Here is a 27,325-nt window from a genome sequence, read left to right on the forward strand (position 1 = left end):
GATGAGGAAGAAGGAGACACCCACCTTATCAGCAGATGAGTTGAATAAATCCTGGCAATCAATGCGGTAACAACAGATTGCAGCCAAATAACTTTCACATCCAAAATTACAAACATCCACTCATAAAAAAGACCACAATAGACAACTAAAAAGACAATCTGCAGACTTGGATAAAACACCGATAACCCATCTATCTGACAAAATTCAACTGTAGAATGAATAAAGACTTCCCACAAATCAATAATAAAGTGGCAAGAAATAAAAAGAAAAAATAGGCAAAATACTTGACAAGCCATATAGTCAAAAATCATATGAAAAGAGGCTCAACAATCTTTCAAGGAAATTCAAATTAAGACCAAATGGAAACATCATATCTCCATCAAAATGGCTAAAATAAAAAAAATAACATTACCAAGTGTTGGCAAAGATGTGAAAAACAAATTCTCATACCCTGATGGTAGGAGTGTAAAATGGTAAAACCATTTAAGAAATGCTTTGGATGAATCTCAAAAACAGTATTTGAAAGAAAGAAGCCAGAAACTAAAGAATACATACTGCATTCTTCCATTTACATAAATTTCAAAAACAAATGTAAACTAATCTATATGGTTAAAGAAATCAGAAAAGCAGTTGCCTCTGGAAAGAGTGGAGGATTGACAGGAGAGGGTAATAAAAAATTTAACCGCATGATTGGAAATATTCTTTATCTTGATATGGTGATGGTTACACTTATAAAAATTCATCATATGTAAATTATATATCAGTAGGTACTATTAACATTAAAGTTTTTAAAATAGCAAAGAGATGGAAATTTTATTAGTCAATTATAAATTTATATTTTTATCTTTCTAAAAAAGTCAATTGCTATAAATTTGCTAAAGGTATAAAAATATCAAGGAATTAATCATCCATTAATCAAATTGATACCAGACAAAACCAAGTACTAGGGACACTGTTCTTGCCCCTGAGAAATTCCATTTTGTAAAGTATGTTAGTCAGCTTTTCATCACTGTGACCAAAAGATCTGACAAAAACAATGTACAGAATTAAGTTTATTTTGGCTCACAGTTTCAGAGGTTCAGTCCATGGTCAGCCAACTCCATAGCTCTAGGCCAAAGGTGAGGCAGAATGTCATGGCAGAAGGGAGTGGCAGAGGAAAGCTGTTCAGTTACTGACATCCAGGAAAGCAGAAAGAGCTTAAGTGTAAGGAGCCAGGGATAATATAATCCCCAAGGGCATGTACCCTGTGACCTACTTCCTACAATGACACCCTACCTGACTACAGTTACCACCTCATTAATCCATTCAAATTATCAATCCATCAAATAGATCAATCCACTGATTATGTTATAGCTTTCACACTCTCTCTATATATAATCATTTCACTTCTGAACATTTCTGCATTGTCTCACACATGAGCTTTTGGGGAACACCTCATATCCAAACCATAACACAAAGAAATAAAAACATGGTCATAAATGGGCCATAACAGAGGTTCATAGACACTGTGACCATACTAGAGAGAATGTTATACTACCTTAGAATGTCAGTAAGATTCAGGAATATCAATGGAGCCTGAACCCTCTGTGGTAATATGGTACCTATTCTCATGAGGCTGAGCTAAAATTGCTGGGTGCTACCCTATGATAAAAGAAACTGGTCCAGATTTGCTGGCTGTGTCTAGATGGTCCCAGTGGATCAAGAAATGAGACCCAACTATATCATGTCTACCCATTTAAGATATGAAAAATCGTGCTCTACATGTGTAATATGAATTGTAATGCATCCTGCTGTCATATATAACAAATCAAAATTTAAAAAAAATTTAAAAGAATTACAATAAAGTACCCACATTCATTGAAAACAAACATAAGGGGCTAGGGGTACCCATACAGCTAGAGCATTTGCATGTGTGAAGCTCTGAGTTTGATCCTTAGCACTACAAAAATAAATAAATAATAATCAATTAATTAAATAAGTAAAAAAAAGGAAACCCATTTTAATATAAAGATACACACAGATTAAAAGTAAATGGATAGAGAAAGTTATACCACATGAAAACTAATCAAAATAAAGTAGGAATAGTTACATTAATTTTAGACACAATAGACATCAGACCAAGGAAAGTTATCAGGAACAAAGAGAAGCATTAAAGTGGGCAATTCTCCAGGAAGACATAGCAATCCTTAATGTACCTAACAAGAGAATATCAAAATCCACAAGGCAAAAACTGATGAAAATAAAGAGAAACAGATGAATACACTATTATAGTTGGAGACTTTAATACCCCTCTATCAGAAATGCACAAATCCAAAAGGCAGAAAAATCAGTGAAGACATAGTTGGACTCATCATCAATCAACTGGGTATACAGGTACTTATAGACTACTTCATTCAATAGTAGATTACACATCCTTCTCAAACTTAAGTGGAACATTCACCCTGATAGACCACATTCTGAGTCATAAAAAAATGCCTTAACAAAGAATAGAAAATACAATGTCTGCTTTCAGACCACAATAGAATTAAACTAGATATCAATAACAGAAAGATAATTTAAAAATCCAAAAATATTTGGAGATTAAGCAACACATTTCTAAATGATACATGGGTTTTTAAAAATCTCAAGACAAATTTTATAATACTTTGAAATGAAAATAAAGAAAATTTATCAATTGTGGAATGTAGCAAAAGCAGTGCTGGGAAGAAAGTTTACAGCATGTGAATACACATGTTAGAAAAGATAAAAATATAAAATGAATCATCTAAACTTCTACCTTAGGAAACTAGAAAAAGGACTAATTTAAACAAAAGCAAGCATAAGAAAATAAATAATAAATCATGTCAAAATAAACCCTACTGTTATGAATAATCATAATGCACTAACTAATGTATTAAAAAAAAACAAGTTAAAAAATTAGAGCAGAAATCAGTGACACTGAAAACAGGAAACCCAAAGAGAAAAATCAATGAAACCAAAAGTTGGTTCATTTAAGAAAACAATAAAAGCAGTAAGTCAGGCTAAGAAAGAAAGAAGATACTAATTTCTAATATAAGAAATGAAAGGGGAGTCAACAATATACAGCATTAAAGGACAATTAAATGCCCAATAAAGGAATAATATGAATAACACTGTGCTCATAAATTTGATAACCTAGATGAAATGGACCAATTACTTGAAAAATACTATGAGTTAAAACTCACACAAGAAGAAATAAGATGATATGAATAGGTCTACACTTATTAAAGAATTAGAATCAATAATTAATTACCTCCTAAAATAGAAAGTACTTAGCTCAGATGGATTTACTGGTGAATGCTACCAAACATTTAAGGACGAAATTTAGAATTCTCTTCAATCTTTCAGAAGATAGAAATGGAATATTTCCTAACTCATTCTTATGAAACCAATATCACCCTACTACAAAAAAACTGAAAGAAAACTACCAGTCTCTCTCATAAATAAAAAGAAAATCCTCAACAAAAATATTAGCAAACCAAACCCCCAAATACATAAAAAGAATTATATACCATTACTGAATAGGATTTACTCCAGATATGCAAGCCTAGTTGAATAGATGTTACCATCAAATCATCAAAAGAAGGAAAGTCACATGACTATATCAGGAGATAGAGAGGACAAGACTATGTAGCAAATTCAAAAGAATCAAAAACAACAACTAAAAAAATTCTGGAGCAAAAAAATGAATATAGCAGGGTTGTAGCACACAGATTAAAACCAAAGAAAAGTCAATCACTTTCCTATATGCCAGCAATGAATAACTGGAATTTGAAATTAAAAACACAACAGCAGTAATATTAACATTCAAAAAATGAATAACTTAGGTATAAACCCAACAATATGTACAGTCTATCTGAAAAAAAAAACTACAAAATTTTTGCTGAATAAAATGAAAGAACTAAGAGAGCAAGATCAGCAAGATGGTGGAACAGGACTTTCCAGTGCTGTTCCCCCAAAAAACAAGTCAAACAATTATCCACACACAAAAATACATTCACAAGAGCTTAGGAGAGAGACAGGTCCAAACCTGAGGATCCAGGTTCCAGACTTGCCCACCTGCTAACCCACATACCAGGCCAACCTACCCAAAAATTCCAGCAGCAAGCCTGCCCTTGGACCACATCAGATGGCCCGACCAAACAAAACCAGTCTGTAGATTGGAATAAGTCACTACTTCTTCAAAAATGCAGTCATCAACATAGAGCTACCCAAAAAAGGAAAAAAAATAAAGTATATCACCACCAATGGAAATCAAAGAAAAACTAAACAAATGAAGAGATTCTATGTTCGTGGAAAAGACTCAATATAATCAAAATGTCTTCCCAACATGCTTTATAGATTCAATGCATTTCCAGTCAAAATTCCAGCAATTATTTTGTGCACATGGACAATGATTCTAAAGCATATATGGAAAGGCAAAGGACACAGAATAGCCAATATAAAACTGAAGAAGAACAAAGACTGACACTATTCAACTTCAAGACATAATATAGTTACAATAGTCAAGACAGTGAAGTATCAGTTAAACACTAGACAAATCCACAGATCAGAATGTAAAGTCTATTGCATAATCAACAAAAAAACATACTATGCTTCTGTTGACATTTTTCTTTCTGACTTAGTACTAACCAATCGTCAGGAGTGTTCACAAAGTCCAGCATACTGTATTTCAGCTTACTATTTTTTTGGTCCTAAGCTCAAATGTTACAGAATCTGAAAGACCTTTATTTGGATTTAAACATATCCAATTGTACCATACTCTGTACACATAAAAGGTATAAATGCATAAATACATTTGTCTTTGTATTATAAGTTTATCTATTTTATCTCTCAAAACAGCTCATAAGCTCTTTAGAGCAGGGGCTAGCTTCTCTTCTACTCTATAAAAATCATCAGAGCTCTTAGTACAGTGATAAAATAGCTACTCTATATATTACAAAGAGAATGGGTCTTTTTCAACCTATTCCTAGGCATGCAAAATTTTAGTTTATTTTAACTTTTTAAAATAAACTTAATCCTCATGAAAGTTGATGCCTTTTTCAGGATGAAACAGTATACACAATCAAAACTCTTGAAGATTTTTCCTATTTCATCATTAAGCCTCAAACATGACCTAAAATAAACAATTAAAAATAGAATATACATATGACCAACTGTGATTTATGCCAGGAATGCAAGGTTGGTTCACATGCAAAATAAATCAATGTGATATGCCATATTCATAGAATTAAGGGAATTTTTTAAAAACATGATCATCTCAATAGATAGAGAAGAAGCATTTGACAAAAGTGAACATGCTTTCATGATTAAAAAAAAAACTCAACCAAGAACAGAAGAAAACTTCCTCAACCCGATAAAGAACATTTATAATAAACCTACAGCTAACATTATATTTAATAATTGCAAGCTTTCTTCCTAAAAGCAGAAACAAGTCAGGAATGTCTACAATCACAACATTCTTAGTCAAGACAATTAGGCAAGAAAAAGAAATAGGAGGCATCCAGTTTGGAAAGGAAGAAGTAAATCACAAGATTTTGTATATAGTAAATCCTAAGGAATCTACCAAAAAAAAAAAAAAAAAAAACACCTGTCACAACTAACAAACTAGTTCAGCAAACAGGATACAAGATCAACCTACAAAAGTTTTGACAGATCATAGGCTAGGGTTGTGACTCAGTAGTAGAAACACTTGACTAGCACACATGAGGCACTGGATTTGATCCCTAGCACCACATTAAAAAAAATTTAAAAATAAAGATACTGTGTGTCCATCTACAGCTAAAAAAAATAAAAGGTTGGCAGATCAGCATACTTCTATATACTACCAATCTAGCAATGAACAATCTAAAACTGAAACTAGGAAAATAATTCCATTTATAATAGCATAAAAAAGAATCAAATACTTAGAAATAACAAAAGAAAGGATAAGATTCATACACTAAAAACTACACAACACTATTTAAAGAAATAAAAGAAGACCTAAATAAAAAGAAAGACATACTGTGTTCAAGGATTGGAGAAATTTGTATTAAGATGGCTACATTTCCCAAATTGGATCTACAGAAGAAGATCCAATGCAATCCCAATCAAAATTCCAGCTGTCTTTTGATTTTTTTTTAAGAGAAACTAATGGGCTGATGCTAAACTTCATAAGGTAATGCAAAGGACTCAGAATAAACAAAACAATATTGAAAAAGAAGAAAGTTGAAGGACTCCTAGGCTTGATTTCAAAACTTAAAAAATCTACAGTAATTACAACAGTGAAGTACTGGCATAAGAACCGACATACAGATCAGTGAAACAATTCAAAGGTGTAGAAACAAACCCCAACATCTATGACTGGCTAATTTTCACAAGGATGCCAATATAACTAAATAGTTATACCAATACATGCAAAAGAATAAAATTGGCTCTCTACCTCATATCATCAAGAAAATTAACTGAAAAGGAATTCAAGAACTAAATGAAAGAGTTAAAACTATAGAACTCTTAAGGAAAATATAGGTATAACTCTCCATAACCCTGGACTTGACAATGGTTTCTTATTGATGATACCTAAGGTAGAAGCAACCAAAGAAAAATTGGACATCATTGAAATTTAAAACTTTTGTGCAAGAGGACATATCAAGAAAGTGAAAAAAAAAAACCAACCTACAGAATGGCAGAAGATACTTGGGAATCACCTAATAACAATATTGTATCTAGAATATATAAAGAAATTTCAAGACTCTAATAAAAGAACAACCTGTTTAAAATAAGCAAAAGATTTGAATAGACATTTCCAAAGACAACATACAAACTGCCAGCAAGGATATAAAAATATCCCCAACATCATTATTCTTTAAGGAAATTTAAATCAAAACCACAGTGAAATATTTCACACCCAACAGAATAACTAAAATGATAATTTTTAAATGGTTAAGTGTTAACAAGGATATAGAAAAATTGGAGCCCTCTTATGTTATTGATAGGAATGTTAAATAGTGCAGCCACTATAGAAAGAGAGCTGTTCCTCAAAAAGCTAAACACTGAATTACACATGATCCAGAAATTTCACTACTAAACTATATACCCAAAAGAACTGAAAGCAGGGACTTGAACTTTTACACCTGAACTCCGGTGTTCACTGAGGCACTATTCACAATAGCTAAAAAGTAGAAACAACCCAAGAGTTTGTCGATAGATGAACATGGTTTTAAAATGTGGCACATACATACAATAGAATATTATCCAACCACAAAAGGAATAAAATTCCATTACATCCTCAACATCAATGAGCTTTGAGGACATTTTGTAAGTGAAATAAACCATATGAAAACGAACAAATACTGTATAATTCTAGTTGCATGAGGTACCTAGAGGCAAATTTAGGGACAGAAAGTAAATTAGGGGCTTGGTAGAATGGGATTGGAGAGTTATTGCTTAAAGGTTACAGAGTTTCTGTTTAAGGCTATAAGAAGTTCTGGAAATAGGTGTGATGGTTGCGTAACACTGTGAATATACTTAATGCCACCAAACTGCACACTTAAAAAGGCAAACTTTACATTATGTATCTTTTATCATGATATTTTAAAATAATGTAATATACCAAGAACCATATAATGTACACATTAAATGGGTGATTTGTATATTATATGAATTGTGTGTCAATAAAGCTGTTCTTATAAAAAGTAGGAAGAATAAAAAGAAATGAGATCTCCAGCTATGAAAAGACAGAGAAATCAGTGCATATTGCTAAGTGAAAGAAATAAGTCTGAAAATGCTACATACTTTGATTCTAACTTTATGGTTCTGGAAAAGGCAAAAGTATAAAGACCAGTGGTTTCCTGGGGCTCAGGAGGTCATGAATGAGTGAATCACAGGGCATTTTTAGGTCAGTAAAACTATTCTGTATGATACTGAATGGTGGGACACAGGACATCAGGCATTTTTCAAAGCGTATAGAACTGTATAATAAAGAGAGTGAACTCTCACATAAAATATGAACTTTAGGGGCTGGAGTTGTAGCTCCCTCAGTTGTAGAGGGCTTGCCTAGCATGTGTGAACCACTGGGTTCAATCCTCAGCACAATATACAAATATAAAAATAAAATAAAGGTATTGTGTCCATCTACAACTAAAAATATTTTTTAAATATGAACTTTAGTTAATAACATCAATACTGGCTTATCAATTGTAACAAATGTAACACACTATTGCAAGATGTTACTAGTAAGAGAAATCATAGGTGAGGGGGAGGGGTATGTAGAAACTGTACTTTCTGCATAATTTTTCCAGAACATAATTTTTCAAACTGCCCTTTAAAAAAAGATCTATTTTTAAATGCACACTTAACACAGACTGCACTACATTTTATCTTCTCATGATTCATAAGATTATTCATTTTAAACACAAATTATAATTTTACATTAAATGGAGAGGAAATGCTGATTCTTCTGCCATAGTACAATATCAGACACCGAATCATCTGAATATTCTGTACATCCTTCCCTATTTCACCTCCTCTTCCACCCCCAAAAGAATTATTTTATGACCTAAATTTCTGTATTCAATAAATACCTCCATCTAGATGGATTTTGTAGATTCCAGCATCTTTGGAAACATTTTTAATTTATGACTAAATTCCATCTAATTATAATTATGAATTACAGTGACATTATTAATACCAAATTGCCATGCCTCCTGTTTTATTCATTTTCTGTGAGGTAGCATTTTATCAGAAACCTAAGTGTATCAATTTTACACATCTTTTTGAAAAAAATTTATTATTCTCTAAGGCACTCTAAGAGTTAAACTAGAACCATTAACTAGAGAAAAAGTAGATGGTACATTTAAGAACAACTTTTCTGCAAGGTGCAGTGGCACTCACCTGTAACCCCAGAGACTTGGGAGGCTGAGGCAGAAAGAATGCAAGTTCAAGGTCAGCCAGGGCAATTTAATGAGACCTTTCTCAAAATAAAAAGGGATAGAGATGATAGAGCTCAGTGGTAGAGTGCCCCTGCAGTTAATCCACAGTATTGAAACAAACAAATAATAAATGAATGAATGAATGAATGAATGCCAGGCACATAGCAAATGCCTACAATTCCAGCTTCTCAGAAGGCTAAGGCAAAAGGATTGCAAGTTCAAAGCCAGCCTGGATAATTTAACAAGATCGTGTCTCAAAAAGGGCTGGGAATAGAGTTCAATGGTAAAGCAACTCTGGGTACAATCCCCAGTACCACACACACAAAAAAATTTTTTTTAATTAAAACAAAAGAGAACTTTTTCCCAGTTCCTGTTTTAAAATGATCCCTCCCAAACTCCTATCTTTACCGTAACACTGTATAACTTCTTTAACTGTTACCTTGATCTTTTCCAGCTTCATCTATGTGTTGAAAGTCTTTTAGCATATGAAGATTACAGAACCCCTCTCTGCAATGATGAATAACTTTCTTTGATCCATTCTTGATGAGATAATCCATTAGGGTAAGGGATTTATACACATGACGCCAGTTCTTCCCACGGTCACTGAGTCTCTGCCATAGCATATTCATAATCTCCGAGAGAGAAATTGTGTTGAAAGTCAAATCACTGATATCCAACATCAGAGAACTAGAGGGACCCCAAGGGTCATTAGAAGTTGCTTCCCTGACTTTTATTTCAGCTTCTGAGTAATTTTTCATGAAGTTTTTCATTTGCCTCCTGAATGCCATAGGTAGGACAAATTTGAAGGTGAAAAGGGTGGGGGGTGAGAGCAATGGAACAGGAATTTGTTTTACTGGTTTATAAAACTCTTGACAAGTAGTTCTGCTGCTCCCAAATACAAATGATTAATCTCCATGTTGATAAAGTATCAATTTCCTACAAGAAAAGCACAAAAAATAAGTTAAATATTCTTTAAAATATTCTACGGAAGACCAGGCCAATCTGAAAAATCTAGGTTGTTTCTAAATCAGTCTGCTCACTTTATATCAATCACAATGGAGGGTATACCACATTAATGTTCCCAAGATAGGTACAGGAATATCCTTCATAAGAGATTGGCCTATATTATTTAAAGAAATAAAGGTGGTCTTTCTACTCCTAAAAGTTCTTGTGGAAAATATTATTGAACCTCTTTAGCCAGAAATATAATTATTATAAAGCATTACATGAGTAGTAGACAAATTAGTGTAAGAAATGGAATTTGCTCTCTGACATCTCTTGCTTAACATATGTTGCCATGTATAAAAATATTATGTCCTGAAAGCAATTAAAATGGTGGTGAAAACTAAGAATCTCCTAGTGGTGCTATAACTATGTTCTTTTCAGAACTATAAGTCATCACAATCTGATCTAAATATGGCCTATTTTCTTGTTAATCTAAAAGAAAGGAGAATCAACTACTAAGACAAATACTTGTACCTCTGTGGACTACACAGCCAATTCACAGTACCCTAAAACCAATGTTTTTGTCCAGATAAGCTAGTAAATTAGAGTAAAAGGTTAAGTTGATCTTTACTCACCTTTAGAAAAAAGTATGGGTTTAGAATTAAACAGTGTCAACAGTGAGATTAAAATAATGTAAAGATTTTCTTAAAGCCTGGAGTAATCAGCATGTATCTAACAGATCGAAAATAAATGCATACAAAGAGAAACTCATGTAGGTTGATGCAAAAAACACATTAAAACTTAAAAGGGTCCCAGCTACTTGGGAGGCTGGGGCAGGAAGATTATGAGTTTGAGCCCAACTTGGGCAACATAGCAAGATCCTGACTCAAAACAAAAACTTAAAATGGTATATGCAGCCCCAAAACTTTACATGATTCTCGTGAATTATCAATTCACAATTTACATGAAATCATTCTCTTTCCTCTTCCATTACTCTGCATTAAGGTGAGTCAGTCAGTTTGCAATTTCTCCAGTGATTTACCACTTATGGCTTCCAAGATAGTGTGCCAAACTGATTTCAAGTCCTGATGAGTGAACAAACCCACGGCAGACTAGACAAATCTATAATCCTATTTTATTCAAGAAACTGCCAACATACAAAAGAAAAAAATGCTAAAATGCATAACGAATGTTATTTTTAGTTTTATTTCCCTCCCTTTACTTTTGCAGTTACTAGCTGAGGCCTGATTAATTTCTGTGTATTGAAGGCAGGCATAAATTTTCAGAAGCATCCTAAATGAACTATCATTTCTTTTTTAAAGACATAAAGATGTAAAAATGCAACATAACCTCAAGTAAGCAAGACAGAAAAGGTTATTGGTTTACTTAGGACTTCTCAGAAAAACTACCATCAACCCTAGGAAGAAAAACACAAAAGCATTTCTATAACTTCATGATTTTCTCATTTGCACTTCAAATATAGGCCTGTTTATCGGACTCCCACATGCAGTAAAAACTGATTTATAATGCTTCAATAAGCTATTAAAGCAGGACACAGTAGCATATACCTAAAATATCAGCAACATGGGAGGCTGAGGCAGGAAGATCACAAGTTCAAGGCCAGCACTGGCAATTTACTGAGAACGTGTCCCAAAATAAAAAGGACTGGGGATGTAACTCAATGATAAAGTGCCCCTGGGTTCAATCCCAAGTACCAAAAATAAACAAATAAAAATAAGCTATTAAAATTTTCAATTTCTACTGTTCCTTTTTACCCTCTACCAAACTCACTCAATGCAGAGATTCACTATGACATTGGCTTAGAGAAACAAATATTGATCTGTTTCTTTACAAGTCTATTAAAAAGACACTGTTAGAATGGTAGAATTGAACAACAGCTGTAAAATATTTTTTATAGCTACCTATCTTCATTTTGGAACAATCTTAATTTTTAGGTTTGCTTATATTCTCTAATCTGTATTAAGTTCTTTGAAGTGCTTTTTTAAATAAATTTTCTGCCTCAGAAAAATAGCAAAATAATAGGCTCAGAATCCAAAATAGAAGTTTAAAACAGATATATGTGACAACATACCATAATAAAATATTCTCCCAATTATTAGAAAAACGACAAAGAAAAAGTCTGGATAGGTAAATTAATATCGGGGCTGGGATGTGGCTCAAGCAGTAGCGAGCTCGCCTAGCATGCGTGTGACCCGGGTTCGATCCTCAGCACCACATACAAACAAAGATGTTGTGTCCACCGAAAACTAAAAAATAAATATTAAAAAATTCTCTCTCAAAAAAAATAATTAATTAATTAATATCGCTTACTTATGTGCAGTGACATTAACATAAAATATGGAAGATACCATCAAACTACTAGTGTTTTTTCAGACTAATATGAATTTCAATCAATTGGTATTAGTTGTAAATTATGTCAGTTTATTATGTTTTAGACACGTGACTAGACAAATGCTATTTACATCATCAAATAACCTTGAGATTATAATTACTCATAGGCTGTATAATGTTTCAGTTAATGATGAACTGCATATATAACCATGGTCCCACAAGATTAACTTGCCTAGTGACATTATAACCACTTAGATTCTATGGTATCTATGCAATGACAAAAATCACTTAATGGTGTTAGTTCCCAGAAAGTATCCATATCATTAAGCATCACATGATTGTAAAGTTATGACATCTGAATCAGAATTAGTGGCAAGAAGGCAAATTTCCATATTTGATTCTCAGTTGTCTGGCTATTCACATCATTATAATGTTGAGAAATAGTGGGAAGAAGGAATTTCATGTCACAAATTTGTGTCATCTTCTCTGAGAAGCCTTCACTGACCTCACTAACTTAGGTCACCCTATCACATTCTCTACAGCAGCAGGTTAATTTCCTTCATACCAGTTAGAATGATTTGTACTAACCTATTTGTTATTGTTGTTAGTTGCCTTTCTTCACTACCAGACTAGAAGCTCCTTGAGAGCAGGGACCTTGACCTACTTATTTACTCCTTTAATCCTAGATCTACCAGACACCTAGCAACAGAAGGTACTCAAGAAATGTGTGATGACTGAATGAACAAATGACTGAATGATTCTGCTTTTGGATAAACATGCAATAGCTTTAAATTTTAAACATGATATGTTAAAAATAAAATCTATCTCTTGCAATTGTCAAGTAAAATTCTAAACTTTGAGGCAAGTATTTTCAAATCATTAAATATTTCTTGAGAACCTATCATTTATCCAGCTTTGTGGAATAACATAAAACATGATCCCTATGCTCAAAAGTCTTACTGTTTGGTTAAGGAGTTTTCTCCCCTAAATAATTCTAAAGCAAACAAATAATATGGTAGAAAAGGTCTCTTGGTTTTCTTTTTAGATATGTCCACTTACACAGTGCTGTTTCCTTTTCCCCACTTTACCTAAATCATAACAGGAAATTATTTGACAGGTGACATTAAATTAGTGGAATTCGATTTCTTTTAAACAGTAGAGTTCAGTGCCTATACCATATGTTACATGGTACCCACAGTAAGGTGTGGGGCTGGTCTCAAGAGTGAAATGAATCAACATATCTGCAACAAAAACATGCTAAATATTTGGAATAAGGACTATAAATGGTCTCACTTCAGTTCAGATTTTACTTCAAGTGAATCAGAAGGAGGAATCTGTTTTCAAAATTTTTTGGATTTCAGAATTGGGAATAAGGAGGCTGGGGATGTAGTTCAGTTGGAAGGAAGGAAGGAAGGAAGGGAGGCAGGGAAGAAAAGGGAATTGGGAATAAGGGATGGAGGAGCTGGATGGACTATCCAAAGACTTAGAACAATAATGGCAAAAGCAGCTATGAGGCTGTGTGCCCAGAGCCATTGCTGGAATGATGCATTTAGGGTAGTGTAGGAGAGAGCAGCTCTTGTTTTGCACGGGTTCTGCCTACGACTTGAGTTTGACTCAGGAAGACACAAGCTCTGGCCGAGAGTAAAGGAGAATAATCAGAGAGAGTATCACTGCATTAGGAGGTGTTACTACTTCAATGGGGGGGCGGTGCAATAGGAAGAGAAACTTCTTTGAGACCTAAATATGTGTTCATTAATCCATTCAATTAATAAATTCCCAGGGCTTGCCCTGTGGCAGACTCCATCCTAGGAGAAGGAGTAACAGGAAAACCCGTGCATAAGACCTGTCCCTGCCCACTGGAATCAACAGCGACACCTAGGACCTCATCTCCCTGCTTTAATTAGCATTCAAAATGCCCGGTTTTGAGGTCCTGCTCTGCCATTTGCAAGTTAAGGCTTAACGACTCTGAGCCTGTTTCCTCATCTACTGCTTCAGGAATAATCCACAGGACTGTGGACAGGAAGAACGGAGAGGTCTAGAAAGAAATTTTGAACAACAGAAGGTAGAAGCCGAGAGAGAATCAACTTCCTGCAGACACTGCCTTCTCTAGACAATCCTTTCAGAGTGACCTCTGTGTATGGTGGGCCCCCTGCCCGCCTCTGGGCCACCATTCCAGCCACCGCCAAATGCTGGGGCGCGGTTTCCTGCAGAGGAAAACCTGGGCCAGGGGAACCTTCCAGAAGGAGGGCAGGCCATGATGGCGACCTGCAGCAGGGACCTTCCTTCACACGAAGGCTGCCTGGGAACCCCAGGGCCCTCCTGTGCCCGGCCCGCTGGCAGGGAACCGGGGGCGGGATGGCGGCCAGGACCCTCCAGCCCCTCTCCCACCGCACCCCATTACCTCAGGGAAGGTGCCAGCCGAGGCCCCGGGACCCTTTCCCGCTCAAATTCAAACCATCGGGTCCCGGGGGCACCTCCTCCAACCCAGCCGAAGCTTCACGCCCTCACTCACTTCCGGCTCCTCACTTCCGGTCTTCCTCACTTCCGGTACCGCCCCATCCGGGCCTCGAGGCAATAGATGGCGGAGGCCGAAGAGCCCAGGCGGAGGGTGTGAAGCAAACGTCTTCCCAGTCTGTCTGGTTGTGCCGCTGCCCTATTTTCCTTACGAAGACTAAAGTCTTACTATTTGTATGACTAGTGAGATTCTAACTGACTAGAAACGTCACCCACTGGCACTGATGGCCACCTCGACGACAGAGACTTGAACAGAGACAAGCGCAAAGTGCGTTCAATGGGCAGCCATGGAGAGCCTCCATGAGGAGCCTCCAGTGGCTGAGGACTTGGCGCCCCGCCGAGAAGCAGCCATTGGTACATTCAGCTGATCTGCAGTGAGCACCTGCTTAGTGCCAGGCAGTCAGGAACCCGAGATAAAACACAGCCCTTGCCAGATGAGTTCACAGGCCCCTGGAGGTGACAGGCACCCTCACCGAAGAATGTGACAAGATATGTATAGCATAATAACAGAGGAAAGAGCATCTAATTCTGCCCAGGAATCTAAGGGCAGGTTTCGTGGATTGAATCTTAAAGGAACTCCCTATCCAGGGAGTTCACTGGATAGACAAAGTAGAGGAGGACGTAGAGGCAAAGGACTGTGTGAAGGCCTGAAAGCCGAGAGAACCTATTGGTAAAACTCCAAGTACTGTAGTTACCATGCCTGCCGCAAAGCTATTAGTGGAACAGTGGAAGGAGATGAAGTTGCAGAAGTCAGATCCTGAAGAATCTTGTCCACACTACTAGGTGATTTTATCCAGCAGGCATTGAAAATAGAATCAAGCCCATGTTTTAAAACACCTTGGTGACTGAGTGGAATACTGATTAGGATGGGAGGAGAAGACTTAGAGGATAGGAAAATGCTTAGTAGTTAAAATTTACATGTTCAGCTTCTAGTACTTCAGTTGTTATTATAGTAATGGCCAACATTGTTGGTACTGACATGTAAGCAGGTAAGTACAATATAAAATGAAAGGAGGTGTGAAAGAAGTCAGTGTGTTTGAAATACTATATAGCTGGCTATAATACACAGTAATGGAGGTAGGAGCCAGAGGCATAATGAAATGGTGGCCTAAGAAACAGATAGTTCAGGGCTTTCAATGGCATACTAAGGTATTAGGATTCTATGCAATAAAGTATTGGGGGACAAACAGCAAGTGTGTGATACATTGAGTTATAGTTGATGAAGATTTCCTACATACATCTTATTTAAATTTTAAAGGAATCCTGAAACGTAGGGATTTTTATCCCATTCTACAGATAGGAAGCTGAGTTTGGGAATATGCATTCATTCTACATTACTGAGCAACTGCATGTGCTAGCCACTATAGTGAGCCATAAGGATATAAGGAAGTTATTATAGTATAACAATCTAATAGTGTAAACAGGGAGAAATCAGCAAGTTTAAATAAATTGTCACGAAAAAGACAGGCATAGTCAGAAAAGGCTTCCTGGAGGAAATGAGATTAAACCGTTTGTAGGAATAAACAGGTTGTAAGAATTTTTCTGAATGTTTAACAAGCAAGTGATTTCTTTGGAACTTAAACCCAAATCTCCTGTGTCCAATTCTGTGTTCTTTCCCCTGCTTGAAAGACCAATCTTTGGTCCTTTGATTGTGAATTCTGTTGACATTCTTAGTCGCAATTCTACCTGTTTTATTTTGAGGTCAGAGATTCCAATTTTTTTTCTTTTTAAACCCATTTTCTCTTTTTAGAATGAATTTCTGCATGTTTGAAAAATAGACTGGAAGCAGAACAGAGGAATTGGAAGAAGAACAGAATGTTATAAGAGTTCTGGCAATAAGTGTTGAAGGCTGAACTAAAACAGAACAGAAGTCCCCTGTTATCCACAGTTTCAAATTCAGTAGTTTTAGTCACCCACAGTCAACTGTGGTCCAAAAATATGAAATGGAAAATTCCAGAAATAAACAATGCAAATTTTAAATTGCATGCCATTCTGAATAGCATGATGAAATCTCTCACCATCCCACTCCATCCCACCTGGCACATGAAACATCCTTTTACCAGCGTATGCATGCTGTATATGCTACCCGTCCATTAGTCACTTAGTAGCTGTGTTGATTATCAGATGAACTGTTGTGCTATTACAGTGCTTGTGTTCCAGTAACCCTTCATAGTAACCTAAGGCTATGTCACAATGCCTAGGTCATTCACTTCACTTCATGATGTAGGCATGGTATCATCTCACATCATCACAAGAAAAAGAAGATGAGCACAGTACAATATTTTGAGAGAGAGAGACCATATTCACATTACTTTTATTACAGTATATTATTTTAATCTGCTATTAATAGTTACTGCTGTAAACCTCTTAGTGTGCCTAATTTATAATTTTATAATAGATATGTATGTATATGAAAAAACATAGGATATATAGAGTTTGGTGCTACCCACAGCTTCAGGCATCCACTGGGGATCTTGGAATATGTCTACCGTTTAAAGGGGACCGTTCTTCTCACTCTCCTCTGGCTCATATACTTTTCCGTATCTTGTTAAAAGTAGAAGTTACTGGACTTGATTCGAAATATATATGAGAATAAGGGAGAAGAGAAGGAAAAGTCCATAGTGACTCTTGCACCATGAGTGACTAGAAACAAATGGTTGTTCTTCAGCTTTAGGAGTGAGTCTGAGGGGCACGTTTGGCAGGAAAGATGACAAATTCTGTGGTGTATATGTGCCTATGAGGCGCCTTCGGGGAGGAGGAGTTTAAAGATTCCCAGAAGACAGGAGAGTAGAGAAAACTGGAACAAAGGAGAGGGTTTGGGTCTAGGTTCACAGCCTTAGGAATCAGACTTAAAAGAGTGGTCAACACATAGAAGGTGATGAAGAGACAGATGGAAATAAGAGAGAGCAAATCAGAGACTGCAGTCCCAGCAAGGGTGGAAGTGCAGGAATAGTGAAGGAGTTGGTTAGGCTCAGCAGAAGTGTGAGGTGCTACCAATCTAATAGAATCAACCCTGTTAAAGTGACAGTAGGTAAGGGGGTCCTTCTTATCTGCTTTCCTCCATTGGGGGGGACAGTTTAGTTGCATTGCTGTAGCATTCACCAGAATCAAATATGGTTCTATGATAATAACTTGGTTTGGGGTTTTTCCCCCTTTAATTTTCTGAACTTAAAAAGTGAACAAAGTTTGCTTCACTTTATTTTCAGAACACCACTTCTGTTCTCCTGAGCTCATTTCTTCTCAATTCTGGGCCCTCTCAAGAGTTTGTTATCCAAACTCTTTTGTCTTCTCTATCTACACTCATTCCCCCAGTGGTGTTTTCCAGTCCCATAGCTTTCAAGACTCTTCCATACCAACAACTCTCAAGGTTTTATCCTCAGCCCTAATTTCTCTTGACCTCCAAACTCATGTATCTTTCTTGACTTCCCCATTATTCTGTGTCACAAAAAAAAATTCATTGTGTCAAAAACCAAACTCCTGAGCTTGAACAGTCTCTCCTGGTTCGGTGAATGAAACATCCTTGCTTCTAGTTTCTCAAGCCACAAAATCTGGAGCCATTTTTTACTCTTCTCTGTCTCTCATATCTCACATCATATCTATTAGCTTACCTTTAAAATACAGTATGGCTGCCTACTCTGAATAATTAGCGATTTAATTGATACTGCATTCCAATATATGAATAATAATAATATCCATGTTTCTAAACATGATTACCCTGTATATATGGAATCCAACCAATTCCCACCATCCTGTTCTAAGCCACCATTATCTCTTGCCTGGACTATTGCAGTAGCCTCTTCACTGGTCTCCCTTCTTCTGTGCTTGCTCCCTTAATATCTAGTTCCAACACAACAGTCAGAGCAAGCCTTTAAAAATCTAAAACCCAAGACAGTTTATATCACTTCTGAGTTCAGAATCTTCCACTGGCTCCCATCTCATTCAGAGGAAAGTCCAAAGGCCTTACCATGGCCAGCCAGTCCCTGATGTTCTGTCCACTCCCCAACCTCCTCCCAGCTGTTCTCCACCTTGCTGCTTGTCTCAAGCCTGCCTCCACCTTCAGGCTTTACAACAGCAAATCCCCACACCTGCAAAAGCCATTCCCACATGTCCAAAGGGCTGACTTCCTCACTGTCTTCTGGTCCTCTTAAACACCTTTTGATCTCCCAACATAAAATTGCACACCCCCATCCCCTTCTCAGCCACACTACTTACCGCTCTCACCCAGATTTATCTTTCTCAGGACACTAGCATACATATCGTTTATCCCTTTACCAGAATGTAGGATCCAGAAGGGAGAAGACTGTTATGTTCACTGGTATATTACCAGCACCTACAGCAGGCCTAACAGAGAGAGGGTGTGCAAACTTCATTTATTGAATGAATAAAAAGAAAATGTCTGAATCCACATTATTGAATCAGTAGTGTACATTTTATCATAAAGTTAAACTAAGCATAATTATATGTAAGAAGTTTTGCTATGCCAGGCATGGGAGCACACACCTATAATCCAGTGGCTAAGGAGGCTAAGGCAGAAGGATACAAGTTTGAGGCAGCCTGGGCAACTAAGAGACCCTTTTCAAAATTAAAAGTTAAAAAAGGGCTGGGGATGTAGCTCAGTGGTAAAGCATCCCTGAGTATAATTCCTAATACCACAAAAAAAAAAAAAAAACAGTTCTGATATTGATGGTGATCCTTTAGAAGGAACTGCTGAAAATTTTTAAACAAGTATGGTTTTGAATAAACTTTCTCCATTGTGGATAAGTGATATTTCATATATCCCTAAATCCTCCCAATTACCAGCTATTTTTCTCAGTGTCTAATGGTGAGGACTGAAGTGCTAACATGTTCATGTTAGGGTCTTTATTCGTAGGCTGTGCCTTTGTACTTGTTCATTAGAGAGGCATCATGAAATAAGCCACCAACATAGCCCTCCTCCCCTCCCACTGTGCTGTGTAACACAGCTGCCAATCAGTTATTACCAAAATAAGTTCTCTTTGAGATTCTTCTGTTCTGCACTCTGCCTCACCCTTAAAGGGGGAGGGATTATATTCTTTCTGCTGTGAGGGGGGGAGCACCCTGTGAAAAAATTAGCTTCCCCTTGAGGGTACAAGCTGAAAACCCCCTGATACTTTCTGTATGGCACCAATTAAACATTTTCCCTTCCTTCCCAGCCATGGAAGTTTAAGGATTCACTGTTCAACACTTTAAACGACTGACTTGGGAACCGCTGAAGAATAAGGTTTTCAGTGTTCAGAAACTTGGCAATGGAGCTCAATATGATGATGGAACCTAAAAATGTCCTTAGACCATGAAGGCTGGAGAATATAGAGGCCAATGATGAGATGTTATTGTTTTAAAATCAGCAACTAGGTTTTTTTTTCTTTAAAATGTCTATCTTTATAACATATAGGAATAGTGGGTATCCCATTCAGATGTAACTTGGATTTAAGAAAATAAGTCAAATTTGCATTAATAAAAAGAAAGCCCATTATGAAGGAGTTAGGAGTAGCAAATGCTTCCTTTTTTAAAATGTTTTTCAGACTATCTTTTTTAAAAAAATATATTCATTTATTTATTTATTATATTCATTTATTTGTATGTGGTGCTAAGGATTAAACTCAGGGCCTCACATGTGCTCGGCAAGCGCTCTACCACTGAGCCACAACTCCAGCCCCAAATTGCTTCCTTTAACTAACTCTATATTTACTGAGCATCTACTCTAAACAAAGTACCTTACTGATTCTACCAGATTCCTTCTTTTCTATTTCAATAAAAATATTAAGAAGTTATGACCAAGGAAAAGGCTCTTTAAAAAGTAAATCTTGACATGGACTGGGGGGGAAAGAAGGGGGCTGGGAATGGGAAAGACAGTAGAATGAATCAGCATAACTTTCCTATGTTCGTGTATGAATACACGACCAGTGTAGCTCCCCATCAATCACAAGATTGGGAAGTTATTCTCCATGTATGTATGATGTGTCAAAATACATTCTACTGTCATGTATAACTAAAAAGAACAAAGGAAAAAAAAGTAAATCTTGAGCACAGTTTATGTATAAAGGGTCACAGAGATATAAAAGGATGACACCTCAAAATGCAGAAATGCAGAATAAAATTTTAGAGCCCCCAATTGAGTTCTATACTAAACCTTCCCTCCTTCTTGGGATTCCAGAGACTAATGCTGGAAATATCCCTGGAGCCCATATTTCCCTCTTCATCTTGAGTCCAGCCTCCAAACTCTGAAGGGCTCCACTAAGCAAATAGCATTGTGTCTGATTTTATGCACAAGATGCATGTTGACAATCCCTTTGGTAGCATGAGCAAAGAGAAAGGAAGAGGCCTTCTCAGGTGGCAGTTGGTGTGGGGGGAGGGTGAGTTGTACATTTGAAGGTAAGAGCTAAGGAAGTCATCGAAGGTGACAAAAGTCAATGAGTTGTTCTTAAAATCCCAGAAGGCCTCAGTCCAACCTGCTCTAGAGAGAGTCAAATCCAGAAATCTTAGGGGCAATCCTTGCTAATGCCAGACAGTGTGGATTGTGGCAAACCTGATTCATAGCTTTTTTGGTCAAGAGTCCTAGTATGAGCTGGAAAGTAATGTTATGGGCTGAATCCACATTTTCTCTGAGATTTTTACCACTGTGCTTATTCAAGGTTGATTTCAAATGTTTCCCCTCACAGCCTTCCTGCTTCTCTGGATGCAAGGACCTACTCATAGAAAATGAGGATTTTCCTTAAAGGCAAACCGCACCTTGCTGATGGACCATGTCCAGGGTTCGAAATTTTCCTATGTGAACATAAGTATTCAGAGGAGATATTGTTAAAATTGAAACCAATCATAAAGAAGCAAAAGTGTTTCGGTGAACCTCCTGCATTTTAGTTCAACTCTGGCAGCAAGAAAACAAAACCACATAATCTAAGGCTCACACCCAACTCTCTGCAGCCGGGTATCTGCTAGTTCCTGTGTGGTTTGCCTATAGACTGCAGGGCGGTCTGGGGGTAGTTTGGAGGAAAGAGTAAGCGGCCCGGAGGAGGAGACGGCGTTGATGGATCTGTAAGCTTGCACCCCTCTCTGTGGTACTTGGAAGACGGCACAAGGTGGATCTGTACTCTGAAATGCAAAAGTTTTGATGTTTGAATTCATCTTCCTGCTTGCAAGAGAGGATTCTAATAACGCAGTGTCAAAGCCAAGACACAAACTCAACCTCTCCTCTTCCAAAAGGTATGTCATCATACAACCTCGATATGCATCCTCTAGAAACCTTGAACCATTTTATGACTTACAAAATGTTCTCCCCTACTCAAATCTAATTAAAATGAATCCCATGGGGCTTTCTATATTGCTTTTAATATTTTAGTCAATCAGCTAAGTTCTCTAAATCTTTTGCAGTGACAATATTTGTGGTGCTAGGACTTGACTTCTATCAGATACACCAGGGAAGACTTGGTCTTCACTCAGCCCAGAACAAAAACCTCCACTAATTGGCTTCAGAGCCATCTAAGAAAAAAACTTCCGAAGCTGGGGTCACACAAGTCAAATTCCACTTTGCCGTAGTCAGCCTTGAATCCAAATTGGGGAGCAGGAGGTGGTAGAGGGCTGAGCAGCAATGAAGGAACACCAGACTCTGAGGGCAGGTCTCTGTGTGCTCAAATTGCCATTTGTCAGTATTTATGTTCCCTTTACAAAGAACTCCAGTTTGTGTTCCTTTACTAAAAGAAAACTTTCCATTGAAATATATTTGGAGACAGTATTGTCTATCTTTGCCTCTTTATTAATAGTTAGGCTATTCTGACTGTCTCCAATTGAGGTGTCCAGTTTAAAGATAGCTCCTTTAAGCTCTTTGTCCTCAACTGTTCTGAACGTGGGGAGATATTCCAACAACTTCACTAACTTAAAAGTTATTATATTTATATGCTTTGAATTAGGCCCTTGAATTTGGCTCAAATAAAGTATATGTAATTTTTTGTACTTTATTGAAAACACATCACTAGATAAATTAACAGAGAGATGTTAGGATCTAAAAATTCAATGAAAAATTTTTATGTGCAAATATTACCTCAGGACAGGACACTTCAGGTGAAAGAATCTTTTGTTCTTTGCAACTACAGTTTTCCTAAAAGTTCTTTATTGCATATCTTTCTTTTCTTATTTTTGTTTTCAAAAACTTTCCTTTAACAACTTGATATTGTATATACAAAACTTTGTGTTTATAGAATAATTTTAAAGTGATCCTCTGCCTAGATCATCCACTATTAAAAAACACAATGTAAATAGAGAACTATGTAAGTGCATTTAATTTTTTTAAAATTGTGATTTGTATTTTTTTCAAGAATTTTCTGTTCTTTTTGTAAAAGAGAGTTGGCTCTATATCGTTGACTAAAACTACCCTTTAGAGTCAACTTTAAGTGTCTCCCATATAGTAAAATATAATCTTATTTTCCCTAAATTGTAATAGCTTTTATCTTTTTGAAAATGACTTTACTGAGCAGAACAGGAGGTGACTGATCTGTTCAATATGAATAAATATTTCTGCTAATATATTATCCCTTTGAATATCTTCCACATTGTGAAAGTCCCCTTTCTTTTTTATTTCAACGGTTCTACCTCTACCTCATAGGAGTGGTGTAGGAATAAATGAGTTAATGTAGACACAGAGTACTTCAAGAAAAAGGCAAGATGACATCATTATTATTTCTTTGAATCCTGATCACTTTCTTCCCATCTCTTATACAAAATTCATCTCACTCACTGGCTGAGATCATCTCTTCTGGAACCATTGCCTTCTGGGAGGCGGAAAATGATCCTAATTCCCATATGCTTATTGATTCCCAGAGCATAACAACCTGCTGGTGTTGGAAGCTTAAAGGGCTCATGCCTGAATTTGAGCAGAACTTGCCTCTTTTCCTGGGTCAAGAAAAGTCTGTCATCATTCAAAAATATGTCATTAAGGGTGATTCCATCAGGATTTCTTAAATAAGTAACAGCGGCTGCTGGATTAACCATAGGTCACACTGTTCACGTTCATGCTCCTAAAACAAACTTGAAACTTGTTCAAGAATCTTCATGAGCTTAGTTATTTGAACCAATGATTGGGGGAGTTTGCCCACCATTTTGTCCATCTGAAGTCTCACCCAGTGTCTCTTGATCCGTAAAGGAGCAACTCAGCCTCATGTGTCTCTCCTTTCATTCTTCTTTCCTTTCTTTCTTTTTTTTTTTTTTTTTTTGTCTGTGCCACTTGGCCATCTCAGTAAAGTATAGCCTCATTTAACAAACATTTAACTGCATTTTTTGAGATATTAGCTATGTGCCAATACTATGTGCCATGATCTGCATTAGGTACTGAGTTCTCTTCAACAATAATTTTCAATAAAGTTGAGCCAATAGAAATTCAGTAAACAATTTTTTTTTCTTTTTGGTACCAGGGATTGAACCCAGGGGCACTTAACCACTGAACCATATCCCCAGCCCTTTTTATTCTTTATTTTGAGATAGGGTCCCATTAAGTTTCTTAGGGCCTTGCAGAATTGCTGGGGCTGGCTTTGAACTTTTGATCCTTATGCCTCAGCCTCCTGAGTTGCTGGAATTGCAAGCACATGCCACCTTTCCCAGCTCAGTAAATAATTTTTTAAGTAGTTTTTTACAGTATGAATTTATAGACAAAAATTTTAGAGAATTAAAAGTAGTTATTGCAAAGAACTTGGTGGTAAAACTCTTGTTCTCCAAAGGTGTAAGATATTTATCTTATAAAGTAAATAAAATGTCTAAATTTGAAGAAAATTTGAAATATTAGTACAATGAATACCTCTCTACTTATCACTTAGGTTCAACAACTGCTAACTTTTTGTTCCATTTCCATGTATTTCTTTCTGAATGTTTATAGAATAATTTAAAAGTGATCCTCTGTCCAAAAGCATTCACTATTAAAAATACAATGTAAGTCACAGGTAAAATGACATTTCACTCCTAAATAATTCATACACATCTAAGAATAAGGACAGTTTTCTATGTAATCACAATACCTCATTATACCTAAGACGATAAATAGTAATTTCTTAATAACATCTAATAGCTAGTCCACATTTAACCTTCTCCATTTGTCCCCCAAATACCTCTTACACAGGATCCAATTTATTTTTTTATTTTATTTATTTATTTACTTACTTACTTACTTATTTATTTTGAGTACCAGGGATTGAACTCAAGGACACTCAACCAGCCCTATTTTTTCTATTTTATTTAGAGACAGAGTCTCACTGAGTTGCTTAGCATCTCACTAAGTTGCTGAGGCTGGTTTTGAATTTGAGATCCTCCTTCTTCAGCCTTCCAAGCTGCTTCCAAGTATTACAGGTGTGCATCCCAGCACCCAGCTGGGATCCAATTTTTTAAAAGTAAAAACATATTTTGTTATTTGGTTTTATATCTTATTATTCAGCACTGGATTTTTTTTTTTTAACTGTTAGGCCAGTTATCTGGCAGAATGTCAATGTTCTGCATTGGTTGTTATTTCATGGTTAATACCCTTTTTATTTCATGTAAAACTCCAAGGTAGGACTGAACATACAGCTAGGTTTTGGTTGAACATTCTTTACAAGGTGCCACAGGGTGCTCCATATTGTGTCCTCCCAGGAGGCACAGAATACCAGGTTGTCACACTAGCCATGGTGCTAAGTCTGATCATGGCTCAAGGCAAAGAGTGCTCAAGGCGATGATCTTTCCTTGTAAAGTTACTTCACCCCCTTTTACAATCAGCAAGTAATCAGAGGGGGCCACACTTTGGCACTATGGTAATATCCCATTTCCCAAAAAACACACACCCACTGATTTTAGGTGATAATCCTTTGTCTAAATCAATTATTCCATTGGTGGTCACATATATATTTTATACACTTGGGTGAGGGATAAAACAGAAATTCATCATTAGCAGCATCAGCTGCAGCTGTAAGTATTTATGGAGTTCAAGAATTCAGATGGTTAGTAATAGGAATAATAGGTAACACTGACTTGAGCACTTGCCATGGAGTCAGCCTGAGTTTGAGCCCAAGCCTGCACTTACCCAGTGAACTGGACAAGTTTCAATCTGCGTTTAGTTTTCTTAAGCTACAAAATGAGAGTAATAGTGATATCTATTTCATAGGATGTTTTGAAGATTAAATAATTTATATAATTTCCCAACACAATGTGGTATTGTTATTATTATCATTTTCATAATTATTAGCCACGCATTGATCTAACGCTCTGCAGGTATTAATTTGTTTACTTCTCCTGGCACAGTGAAGACAGTGCTCCTGTTAGCCTTCTTTCACAAATGAGAAAACTGAGATACAAAGAAGTCAACTACCTGGCACAGGTTTCCTGAACTAGTAGATGGGTAGAGCCAGGATCTGAACCCAGGCAATCTGATTCCAGAGCATTCTGTCTGAAACCTGGTGTGTGGTATGAGGACTGATGCTAATGGAACTGAGTGGAAATCAACAGGGTCCCCCCACCACACACACCCTCGCCCCCACCCTCCCCCCTCAACACACACACTCTCACACACACACCCTCCCCACCTACCCACCCACACTCCCCCCACACACACACACATTCCCAGGTTTGAAGTTATTGAAAATCTGAGCGCATTGCTACCAAAACACACTCTAGGTTGCCTTCATCTGAATAAGAATAGCATTCTATTAAGCATGATAATTACACATGTTGCATTTACATAGCTTAAGGCCCCATGTAAGAAACTTCAAACATAAAATAGAAGTGAAAAGAGTCAAGATGGAGGAGAGGAAGTTGTTGGAAGAAAAAAAAATCTGAAAGGAATAATACAAGAGGGGAGTTATGAGGCCTCAGAGCCTCAGGGCAGAAGATGGTATTTTGATAGAGTCAGGATGGAGGAAAAAATCATGGTCATTTTTCACATTCCTGTACTATAGAAGATTTTACCACTAAAACACCAGAGTATAAGCCTTGTCAGATTTATGGAATAAGGCACTGGGTTTCTCATGGGAGGATGGATGGGCGTTGTTCGCAGGTGACTTCCTGGCTGGTGATCTCCTAGGGTACTCAGTGAGTCAGTCAGTGGCTTCTGAAACAGCTGTATCCAGAGAGCCTTACAAAGGAGGTACTGGCCCTTGCCCTTCATTAGCATGACAAAAGGGTTCCAGTGCTGTGCCAAGTCTAATCCACTCCTTAAATTGCCATTATAGAAAGCTCTCAAGTGTAATTTTCTAAAGAGAACTAAAAATAAGCGAGGGAAAGAAAATCCAGCATTAATAATGTTTTTATGCATTTCAAACACAGTCATCCTAAATTGGTTCTGCCTTTTTATGTTTTTTAATGAAAAATAGCCTAATTGATCAATTGGTCATGAGTAATACTTTCTCATTTGTTTTTCTCTACTCCCCTCAGCCTTTGAGAGCCACAGGCTGGATGTGTGGGCCTACAAATGGTTTACAACTTGTGTCTTTTGTCTAGTGCTTTATGGGAAAATACTGGAAACAAACCACTGAGAACTCTGTAGGAACTCAGTAAATAATAGGTAGATAGTTCTCTGGTTAAATATGATTTTAAAGAAATATCTCTAGGAAATATTATTAGTA

The 27,325-nt window shown here is 36.7% G+C and overlaps 2 protein-coding genes across 2 annotated transcripts in view; one reads left to right on the top strand and one right to left on the bottom strand.

Annotated features, from left to right (window-relative positions):
- The window catches only part of ENTHD1 (ENTH domain containing 1), a gene marked incomplete at both ends in the record, with an annotated part of 127,102 nt that extends 117,387 nt beyond the window's left edge, over positions 1-9,715 (bottom strand). Inside the window, 1 exon segment of the mRNA XM_081310942.1 lies at positions 9,367-9,715. Within this exon segment, the coding sequence (XP_081167068.1) occupies positions 9,367-9,715 (349 nt within the window).
- A 12,059-nt stretch (positions 9,716-21,774) lies between these two features.
- Positions 21,775-27,325, top strand: part of GRAP2 (GRB2 related adaptor protein 2) — a 64,514-nt gene continuing 58,963 nt past the window's right edge. Inside the window, exon 1 of the mRNA XM_081311280.1 lies at positions 21,775-21,956. The gene's annotated coding sequence lies outside the window, so the exon portion shown is untranslated. The remainder of the gene's footprint in view (positions 21,957-27,325) is intronic.

The sequence above is a fragment of the Spermophilus citellus genome (genome assembly GCF_964194105.1).
Source record: "Spermophilus citellus genome assembly, chromosome: 10".
NCBI lineage: Eukaryota > Metazoa > Chordata > Mammalia > Rodentia > Sciuridae > Spermophilus > Spermophilus citellus.